The 19,213-nt window shown below is 43.9% G+C and overlaps 1 protein-coding gene across 3 annotated transcripts in view; it reads left to right on the top strand.

The window, feature by feature from the left end:
* The first annotated feature begins 2,651 nt into the window (after nucleotides 1-2,651).
* The window catches only part of LOC142391613 (nck-associated protein 5-like), a 156,230-nt gene continuing 139,668 nt past the window's right edge, over nucleotides 2,652-19,213 (top strand). For 2 of the 3 annotated variants that reach the window (XM_075477478.1, XM_075477477.1), the window contains exons 1-2: nucleotides 2,652-2,864; nucleotides 15,638-15,740. In XM_075477478.1, the coding sequence (XP_075333593.1) occupies nucleotides 2,746-2,864; nucleotides 15,638-15,740 (222 nt within the window). In that variant the 5' untranslated portion in view covers nucleotides 2,652-2,745. The remainder of the gene's footprint in view (nucleotides 2,865-15,637; nucleotides 15,741-19,213) is intronic. The other variant, XM_075477481.1, reaches the window with a different exon arrangement.

The raw sequence follows: 19,213 nt of genomic DNA, 5'->3' as shown, positions 1-19,213 counted from the left end.
TAAATTAAATGACGCAACTGTAAGCTGATATTTTTAGAAGACACAAGTGTGCTGAAAAAAAGCGGGGAAAAAACTAACAAAAAAAAAAACTAATTTCAAGGGTTTATTGATTCTGTGTAGGACGGAGGAGTCCCAACATGTTTTACAGGCTACCTCCCACCGGCTGGCAGCTACCTCACGTCAGCATTCCTGTCGACAGTGTGAAATCAGCAGGAGGAAAATCCTGGGAACTTCTGTCGCTCTTCAGGGAGCTTCTCGGGTCCCCCGTAACCCTCACGTAGCCTCTAGAACCATTTGGGCCAAATGCACCAATTCAGGTTCTATTGAGTTAACATATAATGGATTACAATGCAACCCAATTCTTATTTCTGAATTGTGATTGTGGTGTCGGCCGGGCCACCAGTGATCCCATCAGCACCGCAAATGCAAACACGACAAAGCCTTTGAAGCTATTTATTTCTCAGGGGAGCTCCCCCAGTGCCTGTGTACCCTCACCGAGTCCCCAGGACTGTTCGGTTTGATATTTTTAACTGCGTCTGACATAAAGTGGGTGCTGATTGGTCCCGTGCGAGGGTAGATGGGCTTTACGTGTCCACACTGAAAGGTGGGGTAAAACAAAGGCCTGCCCGCCTCAGTGCTTTAAATATGCTGGCCATGTTAGGATGCCAGTGGAAAAAAAAACTCAAAGTATTTATTGTCCAGAGGCACTTTCCTCCAACGAGTGAAAACGCGGTTCCAAGGCAAAGGGCCGGCGCTTCCTGAAGTGGTTTGCGTGCGTAATAAATGCCCAGACCCATTTCCTTGCATCCTCACATATTTTCATTTTGTGCTACTCCACACCAATCGTTTCCTCAGAGCTCACGCAGAGCTCTGACCTGTGACACCAAAGTGTTGGTACCTCTTTGCCTTGAATGGATCCGGATGTGCGCCGGGGGGGGGGGTCAAGGTGCACGTTGAAGACTCATTAGGCATTACCTTCCTGCTGCACTCTTGGGGCAGCGCGCACGTGCACATCGACGCGTTGTGTGTGCATACACCAAAAAAAGCGTGATTCGTTTATTTGTCCTCATTAAACTGAAAAGATTTAAGCCACAAAAAGCCAAAATTAATCCCACCCCCCCCCACCCCCCAAAAAAAAATCTGACATTTGAAAAATTAAGAATGTGATTTAGTAAGCAGTATTTATTTATTTTTAATCAATCTACATCATTAAATGTGTAAATGAAAGGTCACGTATCCTTTGATTCAAAGCATGTCCACTTTACTGTTAGATTAAATGAATAGATCACAAGTCTCCAATTATACTATCAAAGATTCACTTTAAGAAACGCCGGCCAATCTCTTCATATCATCGCCTGTCTTCTTCGTAAACATCAGATCCCCGACAAGCCCCATACAGCCCGCTTTTTTTTCTTTTTTTTTATCCAATTAGCTCCTGACATTTACATTTAATTGAACGCTCATGATGAGAAGTAGACCGGTGCTTCTCCAGCTTCACGTTTCCTTTTGTCCGTTTGTGAGACCTTTTTAATCGTTTGTCTTCCAGCTCCCCTCTGCCCCCGGCATCTTGCAGTCGGACTTGGCCTCTGTGGGCGAACAATGCTGCAATGCTGTGAGCTTATGGGGAAAGAATGCGACAACTGAATGGAATTACGGGAGAAACGGTTGCGTTTGCGAACACGGGAATGCAGCGGAGATGGGCTGAAGCGGACCATTTGTTCACAGTGGTTGATGGACGACAAACAGTGGGCGCCTGATGTTCTTGCTGAAGGGCTTTTCATTGAGGCAGTGGGCTGTGATTCCAATGCCTTCTGTTAAAAAATTCAACGCAAACTTGACAAACTGACTAAACAATACGTAAGAGATATGGTTGATTCGACTGATTGGGCTGGTCCTTTAGCCTTGGATGGGTGGCAGTGAGGAATGCAGCTAAGGAGAGCCCTGCAGAGAGGCCAAAAAAAAAAAAGCAGAGCGCTGGTGGCTCCCAGCCGGCATGAAGAAGTCTTCTTGGCAGTAAAGCTGCGAGTCATGTGCCTCCATTTAAATGAGAAGGCAAGAAAAGGAAAGAGAGACAGGGAAGGGGAGGGAGAGAAATGCAGGCTGAGCTAAGAGGTTGAGGACTCTGCCAAGCCAAGACACTTGAGGAATGCAGCAGCAGCTCCCTCTTTGCAGTAATACCATTACAGTCACAGCTATCTGAGTCAGAAAAACAGCTCTGCTCGTCGAGTCAGCAGGTCTCGCAGCCAGCGTAAACAGATGGCAGGTAACACAAGACTAATCGGGGTAGGAATGGGGAAAAAAATAAGCCTGAGAAAGACGCTCCTGGCTGGTGCTGACCAGAAAAAGCACCACGGTACACAAATTGTTTGCATGTAGCTGCTTGTCTGGTGCTTTAGATGCAAGTGAGCGTTGTCTTGTCCTGTCAGTGTTTTTAGGGGCCGTGAGAGCGCGAGCCATGTGGTTTTGACTCCCCTGGCCCTGGCAGTTAGTTAATAAACACCGGCCTGTCAACAGCTGCCGGTGATGTAATGTGGAACTTCTCCTCACTCTCCTTATCCTCCCGCCCCACCACGCCTCCCTAACTCCCTCCTGCACCACCACCACCTCCCTCCCTTCTATTTACAAGTTTTACTGGGTGTTGCTGCAGACTTCCAGCACTGGCAGCATAGATAGTGGGGTTTAAGTGTGTGTTTGTGTGTGGCTTCCTCTCCCCCTGCAACACTTCCAGGGGGAATTTACAACAGCATGTTTTCAGCTGCCATCAAAGGAGAGTCGACATCATCGCATTATCTTCCCAACCAAAACACCTATGACCGTCTGGGAGCTGCAGACCTGTTGAGTGCAGAGGATCCGGCCGGCGCTGAGTAAGTTTGGGTTCCAGCTTGTCTATCTTCTGACTGTAGGAAGCTGAAGAGTTTCTCTTTCATCCATAGTCGGAAAGAAGTGAGCCAAAGGGGGGGAAGAGCATGAAGGGATGTGTCAATGCAAATTTGACCTGCAGTAATTCAGACAAAACTTTGGCATATGATAATTCCAGTTAATAGATTTTTTTCGTTCTGTCTAGTTTGAGTTTACTTCTGCAAGTGGAAACAACATATTTCCTGGTGTGTAGCATTAACATATTCTAAGTCTGCAAGTTTTAGCCCTTTCTTTTGATTTTGAGCATTTCATCAAGTTTTAAGAGTTTTACATAAGGTTGCCAAAAGCAGTGACCACGCAAACATGGAGAAAATCGTTAAAAAAATGTTTTTCCAATGCTGAATTAGCCTTTTACACCCTTAACATGTGTTCTCTATTTAAATTAGCCTGTTAGTTGCAACATTACACTAAGCAGATCAAGAAAAGTACATATGGCCATTTAACTAATAAACTAGTTCCACTTTAGCACATTTGAGAATTACAACATAAAAAACAGTGAAACCTTTCCACCTGATATCTGACTTTTTACAAAGTGGAAATCACAGGTGCAATGACTAACATTGAGGATGACTAAGTTCCTTATAACTACCCAGTCAACCGTGACAATGAACCAGCATGTGCAGTTGCAGCACATTCCCCCATGCGGAACGCAGCCATCATCAATACACCTGTGCATTTCCTGCTAAGACACGATGATGTGTCTGCCGCAAAAAAAGATCTATATAGTAGACTAATGAGAAATATCTCCCCCTTCTCCTTGCTAACTAGCTAACATCAGATATTTTGACTTAATGAAACCTTTAAAATCAGCCAAATTGGTATTTAGCAGCATTCTTATTTTTTCCTCACACCCTAAACACATCCCTACTTGGCTAATTAGCTAGCTACATTTGTTTCAAGGCTGCGAAATTTGTACAATTTAAAAAAAAAAAAAAAGAGTAAATACTTACTAACTAGAAATGACTCCATAAAAATCCCACCAGTTTAGCCTTATACACCGGAAAATGATTTATTGTGAAGCTGCAAAAGACTTAAAATTGGGTTATTAGTACGAGTAAATTTACAGTTTTGAGGCTGCACAGTGGTGCAGTTGGTAGCACTGTTGCAGGTGTTAGAATCCAGCCAGGGGTCTCTCTGTATGTGGTTTGCATGTTCTCTCTGTACATGCATGGGTTCTCTCTGGGTACTTCATCTCATCTGCTATCCATTGTGCTGTACTGCTCTCCCTGCCTCCCTCATCCTCTATACCAGGACAGTAACCTCCACCAACCTCCCTGGAGATATATGGGACAGAGTATGATCCTTGTGATCGTATGATTGGTTGGATACAACCAATTAAGTGGAATTGAGTTCACTTAAAAGAGCTGTCACAAAAACCAGATTGACCAACACATCACTACAAGTGGCTAATAAGATAATAGACACAAAAAAACATTAAAAAATGTGATGGAAATTCTTAAATTTATTTATGAATACTCACATACTCATTTAAATGAAAAAAAATAAATAAAAAAGAACTGGCATAACATGTGATGTGCTGTGCTTAGACATGGTCAGCAGGGTGAACCTCGTGTGTTCTGCGTCTCCTTGAGGTTCCCCTATCTGCTGCCAAGTTGAACCACTGGATGGCATGCTTGCAGACATCATGTTCAGTGGAAGCACAAGCGACAGAATGTGTAATCACAAAAGGAGATTTTCAATTAAGTTATCATCATCCGCCATCATAATCACACTTTGTAATGTGACAGGACACACATAGTGATGCACTCCAAAATAGACAATCTGTCACATACTTCAGACATAGAATTTCTAAATATAGGAATGCAGTTTAAGACTAACAAAAATAACCTGTGTATAGTCAACTTAGATGAATGAGTGAATGATATAGTGACCAAAACTACCAGGGCTAACTCAAATCTACATTACCTACCGGCAAAATGCTATGTGAGCTAGCTAACCACGCTCGCTATGCTATATGCTATATCGCTATGCTATATTACAAAGTTAAAAGTTAAATCATAGAGACAGATTCACCCGCTTTCCATCTGCATAAACAAGCACATATTAACAGTTTTAACAGTTTACTTAAAGTGTAGAAAGTTTACTGCCGAAGGAGACGTTTTGCTGTTGCTTTCCAACTTCCAATGACAGTGTAACAAAGAATGGTGCGGATCCGCCTAGAGTGTGCAGCGCTTCCGCTGTTTCACAGTACATTGTTTGGGGGCGGGGCGTGTCGCTGCCCAACTCCGAATGCACCGAGGTTTGAAAAGAGCGTGTGGAGGCTCTTTTCGCCTCACGGGGTGAGCGGTTGATCAGGACGACGGATCCGCCCTAGCCTGGGAATTCCCATGCTGCTTTGCGCGCAATTTCATTCACACTGCAAAGGCAGCCTGGAAACCACCGCCCTTATTTTTGTCTGCGTTAGGGAACCAATCACAGAACGGGGGGGGGGCGCAGCAAGACGATGACGACGTCTATGCGCGACACCGAAGCTTGTAGAGTGTTAATCCAACAGTCTGCAGAGTGACCGTATATGCCTTCTACCCTCATATTAACTTTGCACAAACGACAATAATTGTTAAACGCCATCGTCTTCTCATACACAGTAAAGCGTCCTCTTCTTCCTCGTCGAATTTCTGTCGCTCTACATACGTCATCTGGTATAAGTGATACAATTGGCTATGAATCCAGTTGATAGACATTCGTAGCGCCCAATAAACGGCTCTAGGCATTCGTAAACCACGCCTCAAATACGAGAAAATGCACACCTAGTTCCCAGACCACCATCTCATCGAGATGTGGATGCGTCAGCCAGGCTAGATCCGCCCCGGAGTCCACTGTTATCTGGGGAGCGCGTACAATGTGCGGATCCGCCTAGAGTCCGCAACGGGTCCTATAACACTGTGGGGAGGAGAGGCAAGTGGTTGACCGGAATGCGGACCTGCCCGGCTTGAGGGCGGATCCGCCCCGGAGTGCACTGCTATCTGGGTAGCTTATTGTATATTCTTAGTTTTAGAGATGTAAATTCAGTATCTAATCTAAAATTGGAATGCAATTCTAACATTCTTGTTACTTTTTGTTGTCAAAGCTTTTTGACAAAGGTTCCTGCTAATGGATCAGTTTACTGAGGGGATATTAGATTTTAGAATTGTATTAGTTAGAAAATGTGGCTGATACATTAGGACTCCCTTCTGGAAAAACTCACTGAATTAACTGTAAAGTTTGATGTATTTAGGTGGCACCGAAATGAGGACTTTTGGTGCAGAGTATGACAAAAAGTCCATTTTCCATAGAAAAATGTTTCAGATTTGCAAGTTTGAAGTTTTTACATGTTCCATGCACCTCAGGCATTACCTCAGTAAACATGTACAAATTTGCATTGCATGCTTAAAGGTAGGGTAGGAGATCCTGGATTTTGAGTCCAGCGAAGCTGCATTTTGAAAATACACAGGTAAAAAGTCCCAACCCTTTTCTTCACTTTCCCCCCGAAGGCATGAACTCGCACGAGCACGAAGGTGCACGAGCGCTGTTCTGACAGCAAGCATCGATCGTTGCCGTATTTAGTATATGCTAACTATACGTTTAATAATGCTAGGTGCTAGCCAAGCTAGCTCTAGTTTAGCTTCCTGCCAAGCTTCTGGACGTGTAATTCGTTCACGGAGCAGGGTACGCGCACAGGGGGAAGGAGGGGGAGGGAGGAGCAGATTGCAGTTTGATAGACGGCATCAGTATCCAATCATTGTGAACGGACCGTTCACAATGATTGGATACTGTTTTTCCTAGATTGTTCGTTCTAGAGGCCACTAAAACTTTTCATTTTTGTGTCAAAACTTTTAATTAATTGTTTGCAATGGAGGTGTGAAGAGTATTTCAAGCAATATGTAAAAAAATGTTCCAGAAAAAGATCCCCTACCCCGCCTTTAAGTGTATCTCTGACATTTTCTCTCAACAGTTCAACAGCTCAACCAACAGTTTGCCTTTTGAGTCTGGTCTTAAAATGACAAAAGGAAACGAAGAAAAAAAAACGAGAACATGAGCTATGCTAATTAGCATAGTAGCAAGTGCTGATCATTTCATAGATTTTTGTCCAAACAAAGTAAAGTTTGGACACATAACATAATAAGTAATATTATGATCAAATATATCATAATATTACGCAAGTGAGACACTCAAAGCATGCTATTTACTTGTTTTCTTAATCTGTTACTGTTACTCGTAAAGGAGGAAAAAATGGGTTTGTGGTTGGTTTCACGCTGTCAAACATGTGTTTTGCCTACAATATCTTTCTTGGAGAGAAAGCACAATGGAAAACATTCATATAGACAAACACGCTGTTGTTTCTCAAGCTGTCAGTAGCCTGCTGATGAAATGCATGTGTTCATTTTCCTGGTGAGCTGCCCATCGCATGATGCTCACATACCACCAAAATGGGGGGGGGGGGTATTGTGTATTTTGATAACGGTTGGAAAAATTCCTCTGCCCTCTCTTGGTTAGAAGCGTCGCCCTTGAGTTTTCCGAATCTATTTTTTATGGCTTCATTTCTCTACCTGAAGGGCTATCATGAGAGAGTTCAGCAGAGAGTCACGCTGCTCGCTGAAGCAAGGCCGGGTTTAAGTTGGGAGTCCCACAACAGGAAGCTCAGTTCAGTTCATTTTTTTTTTTTCCTTTTTTTTTTCCAGGATGTATATTAAAGCATCCTACGCATCTGGTGGGATAAGCGCTGGGAATTGCAGGGACTCCCCTTATGAGCAGGATGACGGCATTGCAGTCATTGTTTTTCTTTTTTCTTTTTCCACCCGACCTCCAAACCCACATCAAATTCTCTCCTAAGCACTGCTGACTAAACAAGATTTAAGGCTGCTCTGACAAGTCCAGGCAGAATCTTCATCACTGAAAGTGTCAGACAGCAACATTTTCTTGTTCCCAGTTTGTTTCCTCTTCATCTTGTTTGACACAGTTTTGATTAGGAAGTAATTCAGGCGTTAGCTTTGTGTAACATCAGACAGAGGACAAGTCTTTTCAATCCTCTGGATTCTAAGTCCTGATTAGATGGAGCATCAGTCATACTTGACAGGCTTTCTTGAACAGTTCAGCCAAGTCAAATATTGACAGTACACTCTTCAAAGTGGCAGCTCAGCTGAAAAGCCTTCATGCAGATTTCTGCTAAATGGATCACGCAGAGAATGAATGAAATGACAGCTCGCAGAGAACACACAAGATGACAGAACTGGAGCGTTGGGTGATAAGTGAGAATATAAGCACGGGCGATTAAACAACGCAGAACGCGGTGTCAGATGTCTGTGGGGTTACTGGAACACCCACCAAAGGATTTGCACAACTCCCATGGCCCTCCGGCATGTCTCACAACGCTGTGACTTGTGAACGCAATGAGCTGCTCCATTTGTTCCTCACTCATTAAACACACAGGATCGCCTTTTACTCTTTTCACCTTGTCATTGTCGAAATTGAGCACCATTGGGTTTTTAAGTGTTTTGGAGCTATTTTCAGCCATTAATGCGGTTGCTTGACACTTGCAATGACCCTCGTAGGAACCAGTTTGGACTTTAAATTATGAAATTATAATTAGTTGTTTGTCATCTGTTATTTTTAAGGGAACCCTCGTAGCTTTACTATTCGCATGTTGTTCAAAGGGCATTCAGCAGTGTACAGGCTGTTCTTTTTTCTTCTCCAGATTACAATGACACTGAAAACTGAAGCAAACGGCCATGCATTCTGTACCGCTTTTGTGCACACAAAGCTTCTCCTTTTTATTTTTTTCCTGTACGCAGTACTGTCAGGATTACAAACATTGCAGAAACCTATCCAAACCTGTTCTTATTGCCATGGCAACAAATGTGGCAATTTCGTCAAAGCCCTGTGGCCGTGGAAGTGTTTGATCCTGAGGGTGGACCTCTTTCTTAAGGACATGCAAACAAACGACTGCAGATCTTCGTGGAAACAAAAGTTGTTTGTGTCATTGGAGCGGAATAATGGGAACCAATAGAAACCACACATCTACAATTGTTTTTGAATTGGCTCTATATAAATTAATTGGATTATTTTATAAATAATTATGATTACAATGAATTGAATTCCAATTGGCTTGAGATGACATCTGTTGTATTTGGCGCTATATAAATAAAAATGAATTGAATTGAAATTGAAAAATATGCCAAATGATACCCAGTGTCACACAATTTGAAGCCAAAAGGAGCCGATAAATCCTTAGTGTGTCACAAGCTAAGAGTGAGAACTGAGCTTGATGACTTGCTTACTAGGAAACCTGTTCCCTTAACCAATAACACAAGTCCATACTTCTCTTATTATCTTTAAATGGCCGCACATGACACGCAAGTTCCAGCGGCATGATGTCAGTGTTCATATAGATGTGCACATTCTGATGCTGTTTATGATGGATGAGACACAGAAACAGAAACGATCATTTGATTTATATCAATAGCGCTTTTCCTGGAGTTGAACGTTGATGATTAAGGGACCTGTTAAATTGAGTCTCACACAGTCATACCCATGTGATAACCAATCAGAGCTAACTGCGGTAGAAGTGTGATGACTACCGGTTTATCATAAACACACCATGGCAGCAACCATAAGAAAACAATGTAACATCCAGCTTAACATTCTGCTTAATGAAGGGTTTGCCAATAGTAACAGGCCAGCGTAAGATATGCGTCATTGTTTGAGGCTCTCAGACACTATAATTGTATGTTAGGCTATGCCAGGCTGCAGTTGATGGTGCCAACGGTTCCGGGGCACATGCAGAAGCAGGATCAGACAAGCTGGCCAGCAGAGGGACTCAAAACATCCGATCAGCAGAAACCATCTGTGCGGCTAGAATGCAGATGGACCTCTCTGTCCACACATTAAACCCCACATCAGACACTCTCATGCTTCAATTTTCTCCTCGATGAATGGAAAGCAATAGCAGCCCCCACCACCCTCCAACACCTCTGCGTCCCCTCCCACTTCCCTCCGTGTACCAGGTGAATTAAAAGCGAGACTCAAACGTATAATCTTCCCAGTCGTTCATTCTTCTCCCAGGACATGGCAGTCAGGATGAATCATTCAGAAGAAAAAGAAAGAGAGAAGTGGGTCCTTTACCGGGAGGAGGGGGCGTAGGGGAGGGAAGCCTCTGAGCTGACCTCATTTCAGTCTGCCTCCCTTTCAAGCCAGGCATAGGGCATGGAGACAAAATGAATTGGTTCCTCGGGCAAAGGGGGTTCACCAATCAATGTCCAATCACCCCCACCATCCATTTTCAGGCCCTGGCACTTCCTGGCATGCTCCCTTTTTAGAGGGTATTGATCACAGAAACACTCTTTGGCTTAGAGGCTTTTGTTTCTGAGAGCTCTTGTGTTTTTGAAAGGTTTAAGATAGAATGTGAAGCCGTAATTGAAAACTCATGCGAAATGCACGTTCTTCTTAAGTCTCTGGCTTGCCCTCCTGCATTCTTTTCCTCCAGATGGCTATTTAAATACTTGCTTAAATGCATTTGCTGCATTATTTCTAATATAGTTTGATTTATAACCCACGACTAAACCGATTCATAATGAGGGCTGTCCAAAGGTGCAGATCACAGGAAGTTCTTTTATTGATATGTTTCCACTGCGGCTGTTGCTCAATTGAAATGTTTTGTTGCGTGTGAGACGGGACAGAGTTCAAGGCACCCCCTTGGATATCTTTATTTGAGTTAACAACGATAAACTTCTTACTCGTGCCGACTTGTAAGCCCGTGAGAATGGCTGACTTTATTGGGTACAAAGGGCGACGTTGTCACTTGTGACGGTGCTTAAAAGCCAAAGGATGGTGCAACAGCAGAACTTTACTGTAGGATAATCCTGCCCGCGGACCTAGAAAAAGTTAAAGGTGGTAGTTGATGACCGATGATTGCAATTAACGCGCGGCTGCTTAAATCCCCCCCACCTTACAAAGGGAACAGTATCTAATCCGAGCCATGACGATCCATATTCATGGCCAATCTGGGCTTATTATTACCATTTATCCATGAGGCTCACAGTCTGTTTTCAGAACAGTGATCTCTCAATGGCTTTAAGTGTTATCATTAAGCTGTTATCCCTCCACATTATCCCCGTGATAGTTTGGAGCTGTCTGGGGTTCTGTGACCTCAGCTGGGTCCTCCCTTGTTCCTGGAGCAGATGTTAAAAAAGAGAGCTGCCCCCCTTTTCCCTTCCTTTTCCCACCTCAAACAACACCCTCCTTCCAAACACACACACACACACACACACACACACACACACACACACACACACACACACACACACACACCATCCTGCCTCGCCTCCTCCCTTACACCCTGGCATCTAATTAGGCCTACAACACAAAGACTCCCAGATGTCAGCGTCCTCCTGGCCTCCTTTGATTATATCCTTTCCACCCCGCTGGCTGGCTCGATGACTGGCTGGATGGCCGGCTGGGGGCCGTGCGGCCTATAGGCTTCGACGCGTGTCACTTTGGTCAACACTAGCCCAGTTTAACATATCAGTAATTGCTTTCGGTGTAAATCACGTGGAATCAGGAGGGAGAGCGGGCAGTCATGAATAGGTCTCAGTTGCAGGGCGACCCCTGGGTTGTCATTAGTAATTTCAAAGGAGCCTTTTTTATTTCTCCCCTTAAAACTGTGATATGTAACTTTAGCTAAATACAACAAAACGTCACGTTTAGAGGTCTTTACTTTGATCTCAGATCACAAACCAGCGGGGTTTTTTTCGGTGTGTCGCTGCATGTTTAAAACCCCATTTGTCATGGCCAGCAGCCTCTAAGTGTTTCATTTCCTTTAAAACCAAGCAACCAAGAACCATGAACGATCTGTGGACAGTCAACAAGTTTGTCGTCTGAGGAAAATTGGCCAGGTCGCTGCTTTTTTACACAGAGCAGCTATGACCGTGGCTTTCAGCAGCCGGTCACGGTTTTGCCCAGTGAATGCTTAAACGATGAGACACTGATTGCTAGTTCTGTGAAACATATCGCACAGCCTAGGATTATGCTGTGTACCTTCAGAGAACTAAAGCAAGCAGGGCTTCTCATCAAGAAGTTTCTAAATCGCAGACTCGGCCAACGTATCAACTTTAAAGCCAATTCAGGAACTCTAAGCAGAAGCGATAATCTGGTAAGTTTTGTCAGAATTGTCCCCCTCCTTTAAAATTCAGCCTTTTTTTTTTACTTTGCTAACATGCCCATAAGATGTTTTTTGAGTTGCATGACATCATGAGCAATGGCACCTATCAGTGCTTGGAATTTCTGCCCTTAAACTTCAGAGCACCACCCACGGTCTCAGGCTACGTGCCCACGACAACGCTCTGAAGCATAAACGCAGATGTCCGTTTTTTTCCTCCACAATTTATCTGCGTTCTCACGAGTGTCTTGGGGGTGGATATCTGTCTACCCATGGGAACAGGGAAAACGTATAAAACTCGCAGTTTGCCGATGTAGTATGCACGCCCCGGACGTAGGTGGCAGTAGCAACAATACCTTTGGTATTGTTATATGAGTTATATATTAATAAATATGAGAAATGCCTGTTTGGTGGCTACTTCCTCCGCGTCAGTTGGAAGAAAATGGCAAAGCGCGGCAGCAACAACAGTACGCCTTCAAACTTTGTTTGGACAGATGATGAGGTCCAGTTGCTCCTGAACACGACACTGAACTACAAAGCCAGGAAGGCAGTGGATAATGTGGATTGGGAGAGTGTCCAAAATAAATATAGTGAGATATGTGAGTCGTTAATGGAGAACTACCCACTTAACGTGTGCAAAAAACGCACTCCTGCGTTTTGAACTGTTCCTACGGCGCCGAGAGGTTGGATCGTTTTCAAGATCTCCACTCTGGAGGGCGTTTGCGTTTTCTCCGTTTTGAACTCCTAAAAACGCCGTCGCCGTGTGCAAGATAGGCACATCTGTCGAAATGTTCTGCGTTTATCTGTCGTTACCGTTGTCGTGGGCACGTAGCCTCAGAAAGGTGAGGTCAGGTATTTTCATTGGAGGAACCTAACCTGACTACTTGTGGGGCGAGGCTTCACAGGTAATGGGCATGCATTGTGAAGAAGCTATCTGGCTGCTAGCTTTCAAGGCAGCTACAGCTGTGACTGTAATGACATAAACTTCATAAAAAAATCCAAGTGGAAGGGTTGGTATCGTAATGTATTCACTTTCTATCACTGTCTACATAATTAGAAAAGCAATACTTGTAGCCATAGCTGCTGGCGGGCACTTAGCAGCCTGGAAGAGCTATCCTAGCTGAGGATGCTAGCGGCAGCCTCGCACCAACGTCTGCTAGCCACCACGGCTATGTGACAGGCCAGTGACATTGTTGATAGTGACAGAATGTGAAATCACTTGTTCTAGCTAAACACAGTAGAGTCAAAGTTAACAGGAAAGATGAAGGAAATAAGAAAAATGGTGTAGTCCCCCCCCAGAGAGGTTATTTTTTCACAACAAATGTTAAAAATGTACAATTCTGAGAAGCACACAAAAGTTTTTAAGGGGATTAATATCTGTTTGAGCGAGACTTAAGTGGGTGAACTCACAATCAGTCGTGCATTCAAATAGTCACTGCGATGTTGGAGTTAAATCCATTGTGTCACTGTCAGATGTGACCTTTAATCGTGTTGTAAGCTACTCTGGAGATATGTGGAGCACCCGCAGCTTATCATCACACAGTTAAAGCTTCAGCCTCGAGAGCTGTCCTTTGATGTTTTATCAGCTGTAGCTGGATGTTACTGCGGGTTTTCAGTTGGAGGTGTATAAATAAGGAAAATGCACATATGTATTTGAATTGCTTTCCGTGGTAATGCTCTTTAAACATCTGAATGATATATACTGATGACAGTTATCTTAATGCTGGCTCGTGGAAGGGTGTAGCACAGAGCGGATTTCTAAGTAAAGCTGTTTAACTATTTGATCTCCCAATTAGTTGTACAAGAAGTGTTTTTTGAGACGTGCTGCTGGCGTCACATTCAGCGGGAGAACATACTTTTCAGCTTTTTTCACTTGGAACCGGATGTATGTCGTTTAGTTGCTGGGAAAAGAAATCATTAGCTCGTCCATCCGCTATGACATTTTCATTACTGTAATGGTCTGACATGTAAACTTGCTCCTGACAGCAAAAAAGACAAAGCATCGTTTGGTTTGTTTAAATGTCAAAGACAGGAGGGTCCTTTATCTGAATGCCCCTGACGTCTGGCCTTTAATGTGTTTGTTTAATCTTTATCACCTCTGATCGATCCACTACCTCATACACCGTAAACACCCTTAAGGAAAATGTGTTTCTCCATGCTGGGTTTGTGCAAATAGAGCCAATGCTATAATCCATTTTAATAACTCACTCTCATTTTCCTATAAACCCCTCCTATCTCCGAATCCGAGGGGATCTGAGGGGCTCAACTTCCTCTTCTAATCTCAAACGGAAAGGGACCCAACTCAAACCCAGTCTAAACAGAGACCAGCGTTTCATCAGATGCAGTCAACTCGCTCAATTAGACTTTTCAAAGCGAGAGCGAGCGAGACAGACGTGAATCTGATTTTTTTTTTTCTTTTTTTTTCTGTCTCATTAAAGACATTGCGTCCCGCATCCTGTTCACTGATTAGGCAGCTTTCCTTCTATGCATCGCCCCGAGCTACTCAGAAATGGGATGGAGGTAGGTTGCGTCACGTTTTGAAGCAGAACGTCGGGAGAGGGTGGAAAAAGTTCAGCAGTTGAACCCGGCTTGCCGCTTCATGTCGATACGTTTGGACCTACCGGATTGGTGGTGGATGGCGTTTTGATGTGTGGGCATGTTTGACAAGTGCAGTCATGCTGATGAAGCCTCGGACCGGGTGTAACAGATACAGCCCGCCGCAGAGGCAAAGAGGTTTTTTTTTTTTTTTCTCGAAGAGCGGTTGCATAAGAACGTTTGTAAGGCAGATAACTGACCTGATGTAAAGAGAAGAGGTTTTTTCTGTGAACGGCACTCTCGGCCTTACAAACGAAACCAAAAAAAAAGGGCTGGTTTTAAACGGGTTTTGTGTCCACTGTATCTGACCAATATTGTTCGTTCTATCATACACACGCAGTCCCACATCCAGGGTTTGCCCATGCATGTGGGAATACAAGTCGTACTGCACCGACAGGGTCTCGAACCCCGAGGCGTCCAACAGCCGACCCCTGACCCTGCCCTCACCGACGAGGAAGTGCTCTGCTTACATTGTGCGCCACCACATTGAGTCTAAAACCCTGGCTTCTTTGTAAAGGAGTAGTATGCGTGAAGTGAAGTGTTTATCTTCTGCTGTGGTCTCAGTCAGGCCAGGTCGGACTGGTTCCCAGCTCTGTTTGGAGAGGCCTGGAAAAACAAAAGGGCTGAAGTTGGTGGGTTTGGGCTTGGGTTAGAGGGCGGGATGCCCGGGTGACGCCGAGAGATGAACAGCGAGAGTCCTGCCAGACCTTAGGAGGGGTCCACACTCACGCCCGCCCCCGTACTCACAGGTTTTTTTTTCGAGCACAGCCGCAGAAGCTGAAAGAAATTGCAGACAACGAAAGTAGAAGGGATGGTTGTAAAACTATAACCGAGACTGCCACCTGTTTGGTTGGACTCTGATCTCATATGAAAGGTGAAAGCCCCGCTAACAGCGGAAATGTGACCGGCCGGACGTGAGGTGTTCTTTGTTGACTTTCTCCACTCCTCCTCCCCCGTCTCCCCTCCCTCCAGGGCTTCCCAGGTGTGTGGATCGCCGCCGGGCAGAGGGGCCACGAACAGACACCTGGAAAGGAGAGAGCAGTTAAAGAGATTGTCTCTTGAAAGGAGCCTACCGGTAAGTCACTTCCGATTTCTATGTGCTAGACTGGACAGGAAACAGTCATTGTGGAGTGGCTTTGCTTGGGCTTGAGCTTCATGTCCAAAATCAAGTTAATTTAAGGTTCAAATGTCAGAAAATAACGGTGGAAGTCACGTAGGAGGTGCTTTTTGTCTCTCTACTGTCTCAGAGTCAAACTGAACTGCACTTCCCACGAAGGTGACATTCTGCAAGTGGAGCTTTTTTTTTTTTTTGTCTCCTCTTACATTTGCAGCTAACTCATACCCTCTATGTTTTTGTTTATCTCATCCGCTGAAAATGAAAAAAATGTTTCATTTCCTGCCTCCAGAGCGCAGAAATTGCAGAAATTGTCGCGGATTCCGTGAGAATCCCAACATCGCGGCTCTAAAATTAAACTGCACATATAAACACACCCACGTGTGAAGCAGTGGTGAGAAAGGGCAGGCCGCCGCTGATTGACAGCCTTATCTGGACAGCGGGGGAACACTCTTGCAAATCACAGGAGTGGAAACTTGTCTTTTGGCTCAGGGGTTAACTGAAGGTGAATCTGCTCGCGAGTGCCTCTTTGGAATGTCAAGTGCAGCTTTATATACTGACGGCTGCGCTGTGTTTGCACGGGAGTGCCAAAAAAACCAGCTTTAAAGGGATAGTTCGCCTCTTTTGACATGAAGCTGTATGACATCCCATATTAGCAATATCATTTATTAACATTGACTTACCCCCTGTTGTGTCCTGTGAGCAGAGTTCCAGCCGAGTTTTGGCGTTGACGAAGGTAGTCTGGCTAGTTGGCTGGGGTCCCGAAAATTAAGCGTTTTGCTTCTCAAAACAATATGCGTCCAACAGAGTAATACATTTGCATCACAAAATCATCCCTCCAGATAAAGTTAGACCTCACAATAGCTTGGCGCTATTTTTGCCTCCCTTCAGAATATCAATGCGTTCAGCCACCTGCCGATAGCTGCACCTGTTACGGTGTTTCCTGCTCGGTCTGTCCTTCGGTCTGCACAGTTTACGCAGCCCGTAGTGATACGAAGGTAGAGAGAAATAGCAAACTAGCCGGACTACCTTCGTCAACGCCAAAACGAGGCTGGAACTCGGCTCACAGGACGCAGCAGGGGGTAGGTCAATGTTCATAAATGATATTGCTAATATGTGATGTCATACAGCTTCATGTCAAAAGAGGCGAACTATCCCTTTAACGCGCTCCCCTTCAGCTCCATGCGGTACGGTCGCTGCACAGAAACAGTATGAATCAAGAGCCTTAAAGTGGCATGACGATGAAGCGATTGAGGATTCACTTGTGGAAGGACAAAATGTGAGCAGGTCGTTTAGGCCATTGGCGTTTAGGCCGCAGTCGTTTAGGCCCCCCTGCAGTCGTTTAGGCCAGGCTACCTGAGCAGCTGAAATCTTTATTATTGTACATTCGTTATTATTTGAAGTGGGCGTTTTATTTTGAAGACGGTTTGTGCAGTTCCTCTTGCTTTCTTCACGTTCACCACTCGACATGTTTACACCGGTGCGGCAGTCACTGACGATGTAAGTTATGTTCATACTGATGTGAAATGAATGTGTACATGTTACTTACCTTTCTGATAGTGTTTTCTTGCTCCTGGTATTTGCACTCTTTAAAATGTCCGTTTCTGCTCGTTAGCATGATCGCGATTTAGCATTGTTAAGCTAACCGAATTTGTATTATACAGCATTATTGTCCAATGAATGTGGCAATGCGGATGATTATTTCCACAATTTTATGAATTTATAAATCACCATTTATTAAATAAAAAAAACGTTTCCACACTAAAGTTGGTTATTAAATAATTTACCATAGATATGTAGGCTACCCAGACAGACCAGTAGAGCTGACTTATATCTTATAATAACGAATGTACAGTAATAAAGATTTCAGCTGCTCAGGTAGCCTGGCCTAAACGACTGCAGGGGGGCCTAAACGACTGCGGCCTAAATGCCAATGGCCTAAACGACCTGTATCCGTAATCTGAATACCGTTTATGCTAAATAAATTTGCTATGCCAAGGGAAGATTTATGAATGTAAATGCACTAGCCATTTTGGTCTTTTCCCCATGTAATCATTTAAGCACTTTTAAGTCCCTCCCGACCTCATTTTGTGAACTCCTCCGTGATTCACCTAATTTGCTGTTATTAAAAAGGTTGACATTTTAAGTTTATGCTGTATATCAGCCATGTTTTTTCCTAATAAAAAAATGTTGGAAATAAAACATTGCTCTCAGTTGTTTTATACATGATAAAATGCAGAATGGCAAGTAGAGAGGGAAAAATATATGTATATATTAAATATCGCAAGTAATATCGATATCGCGGTATCCAGTCATGTTATCGTGTATCGCATATTTTTCTAATATCGTGCAGCCCTACCACAAATGTCCCTTTTTGTCCCTTTTTATGAGGAAAAAGGAGGAGATGGGATAAGGTGCAAACTCACTGATCTCTGTGACAGTTTCAGGAGGGTTTCTTTGGGCAGTTGCTCTGTTGTCATTGGGACCACGAGTCAAAAGCAACAAGGGAGGCTGGAAGCAATCTTCTTTAGTGGAGAGTACTCTTTATGACAAATTGCTGGTTCCAGTTTTTGTCCAGTTTTTTTGTTTTTTAACTTCTTCTCTGCTCTCTCACCTGCGAATTTGTAACGTTAGGCCTTGAAACTACACGGTTAGGGTTCATATTCTTTCACATGCGATTGAGTCCACGTGTTAGAAAAATGCATGGATGAATGGTGACAGAACTCTTCGCGGTTGGCGCCTACACATTTTATTTTGATGCGCTGTGATTGATTCCCGTCTTATCAAGTGAACGCCGCTCGACTGACAAAAGTAACACATATGTTACCTGTTGCACTTCTTCTGTTGAGCTTTGAGTTGTATCCCACACAGCATCATCCTGTTTTCTTCTCTTTTTTTTTTTCTTTTTTTTTTCTCAATGATAAAGGGTTTTAAGAGACGCATTAAATGAATTGAAAATGTCATCCTCAAAGCATCAAATATTGATCCACAAGGATGAAATAATCTCGACGCAGAGCTTCAAAACCTCCTTAAAGCCTTGAATCTGTCAGTCTTTTCCCTCTTAAACTGCAACATGAGAGCGGATCTGGAAGGAGCGCCGTCGCTGAGACAAAGCGTGTCCTGATTTATAATTTATTCACCGCGCGCGGTTAAGCTCTGTGAATATTTCATTTCCTCTTAACACTCCGGTTTGACGGTGTTGTTTGCGCAAAGGCTTCCTCGGCACCACTTTGCCGCAGTTCTTGCTCCATTCTGTAGCTTTGATTCCTTTAATTGGATACACAGCAGCCCGATTTACTGTTAGACTAAAACTGGGTCATGTTTGTGATGTGGGTGCATGATTCAGCATGCTCACATTTGTCCACTCAACAATCCATGCATGCATTTTTTTTCCCTCTCTTTTCCACTTTCTCCTTCCTTTTTTTTTTTTTAAA

Source organism: Odontesthes bonariensis, chromosome 11, assembly GCF_027942865.1.
Source record: "Odontesthes bonariensis isolate fOdoBon6 chromosome 11, fOdoBon6.hap1, whole genome shotgun sequence".
Taxonomy (NCBI): domain Eukaryota; kingdom Metazoa; phylum Chordata; class Actinopteri; order Atheriniformes; family Atherinopsidae; genus Odontesthes; species Odontesthes bonariensis.
The sequence above is the reverse complement of the archived record's forward strand: the minus strand, read 5'-3'. Positions and strand labels throughout refer to the sequence as shown.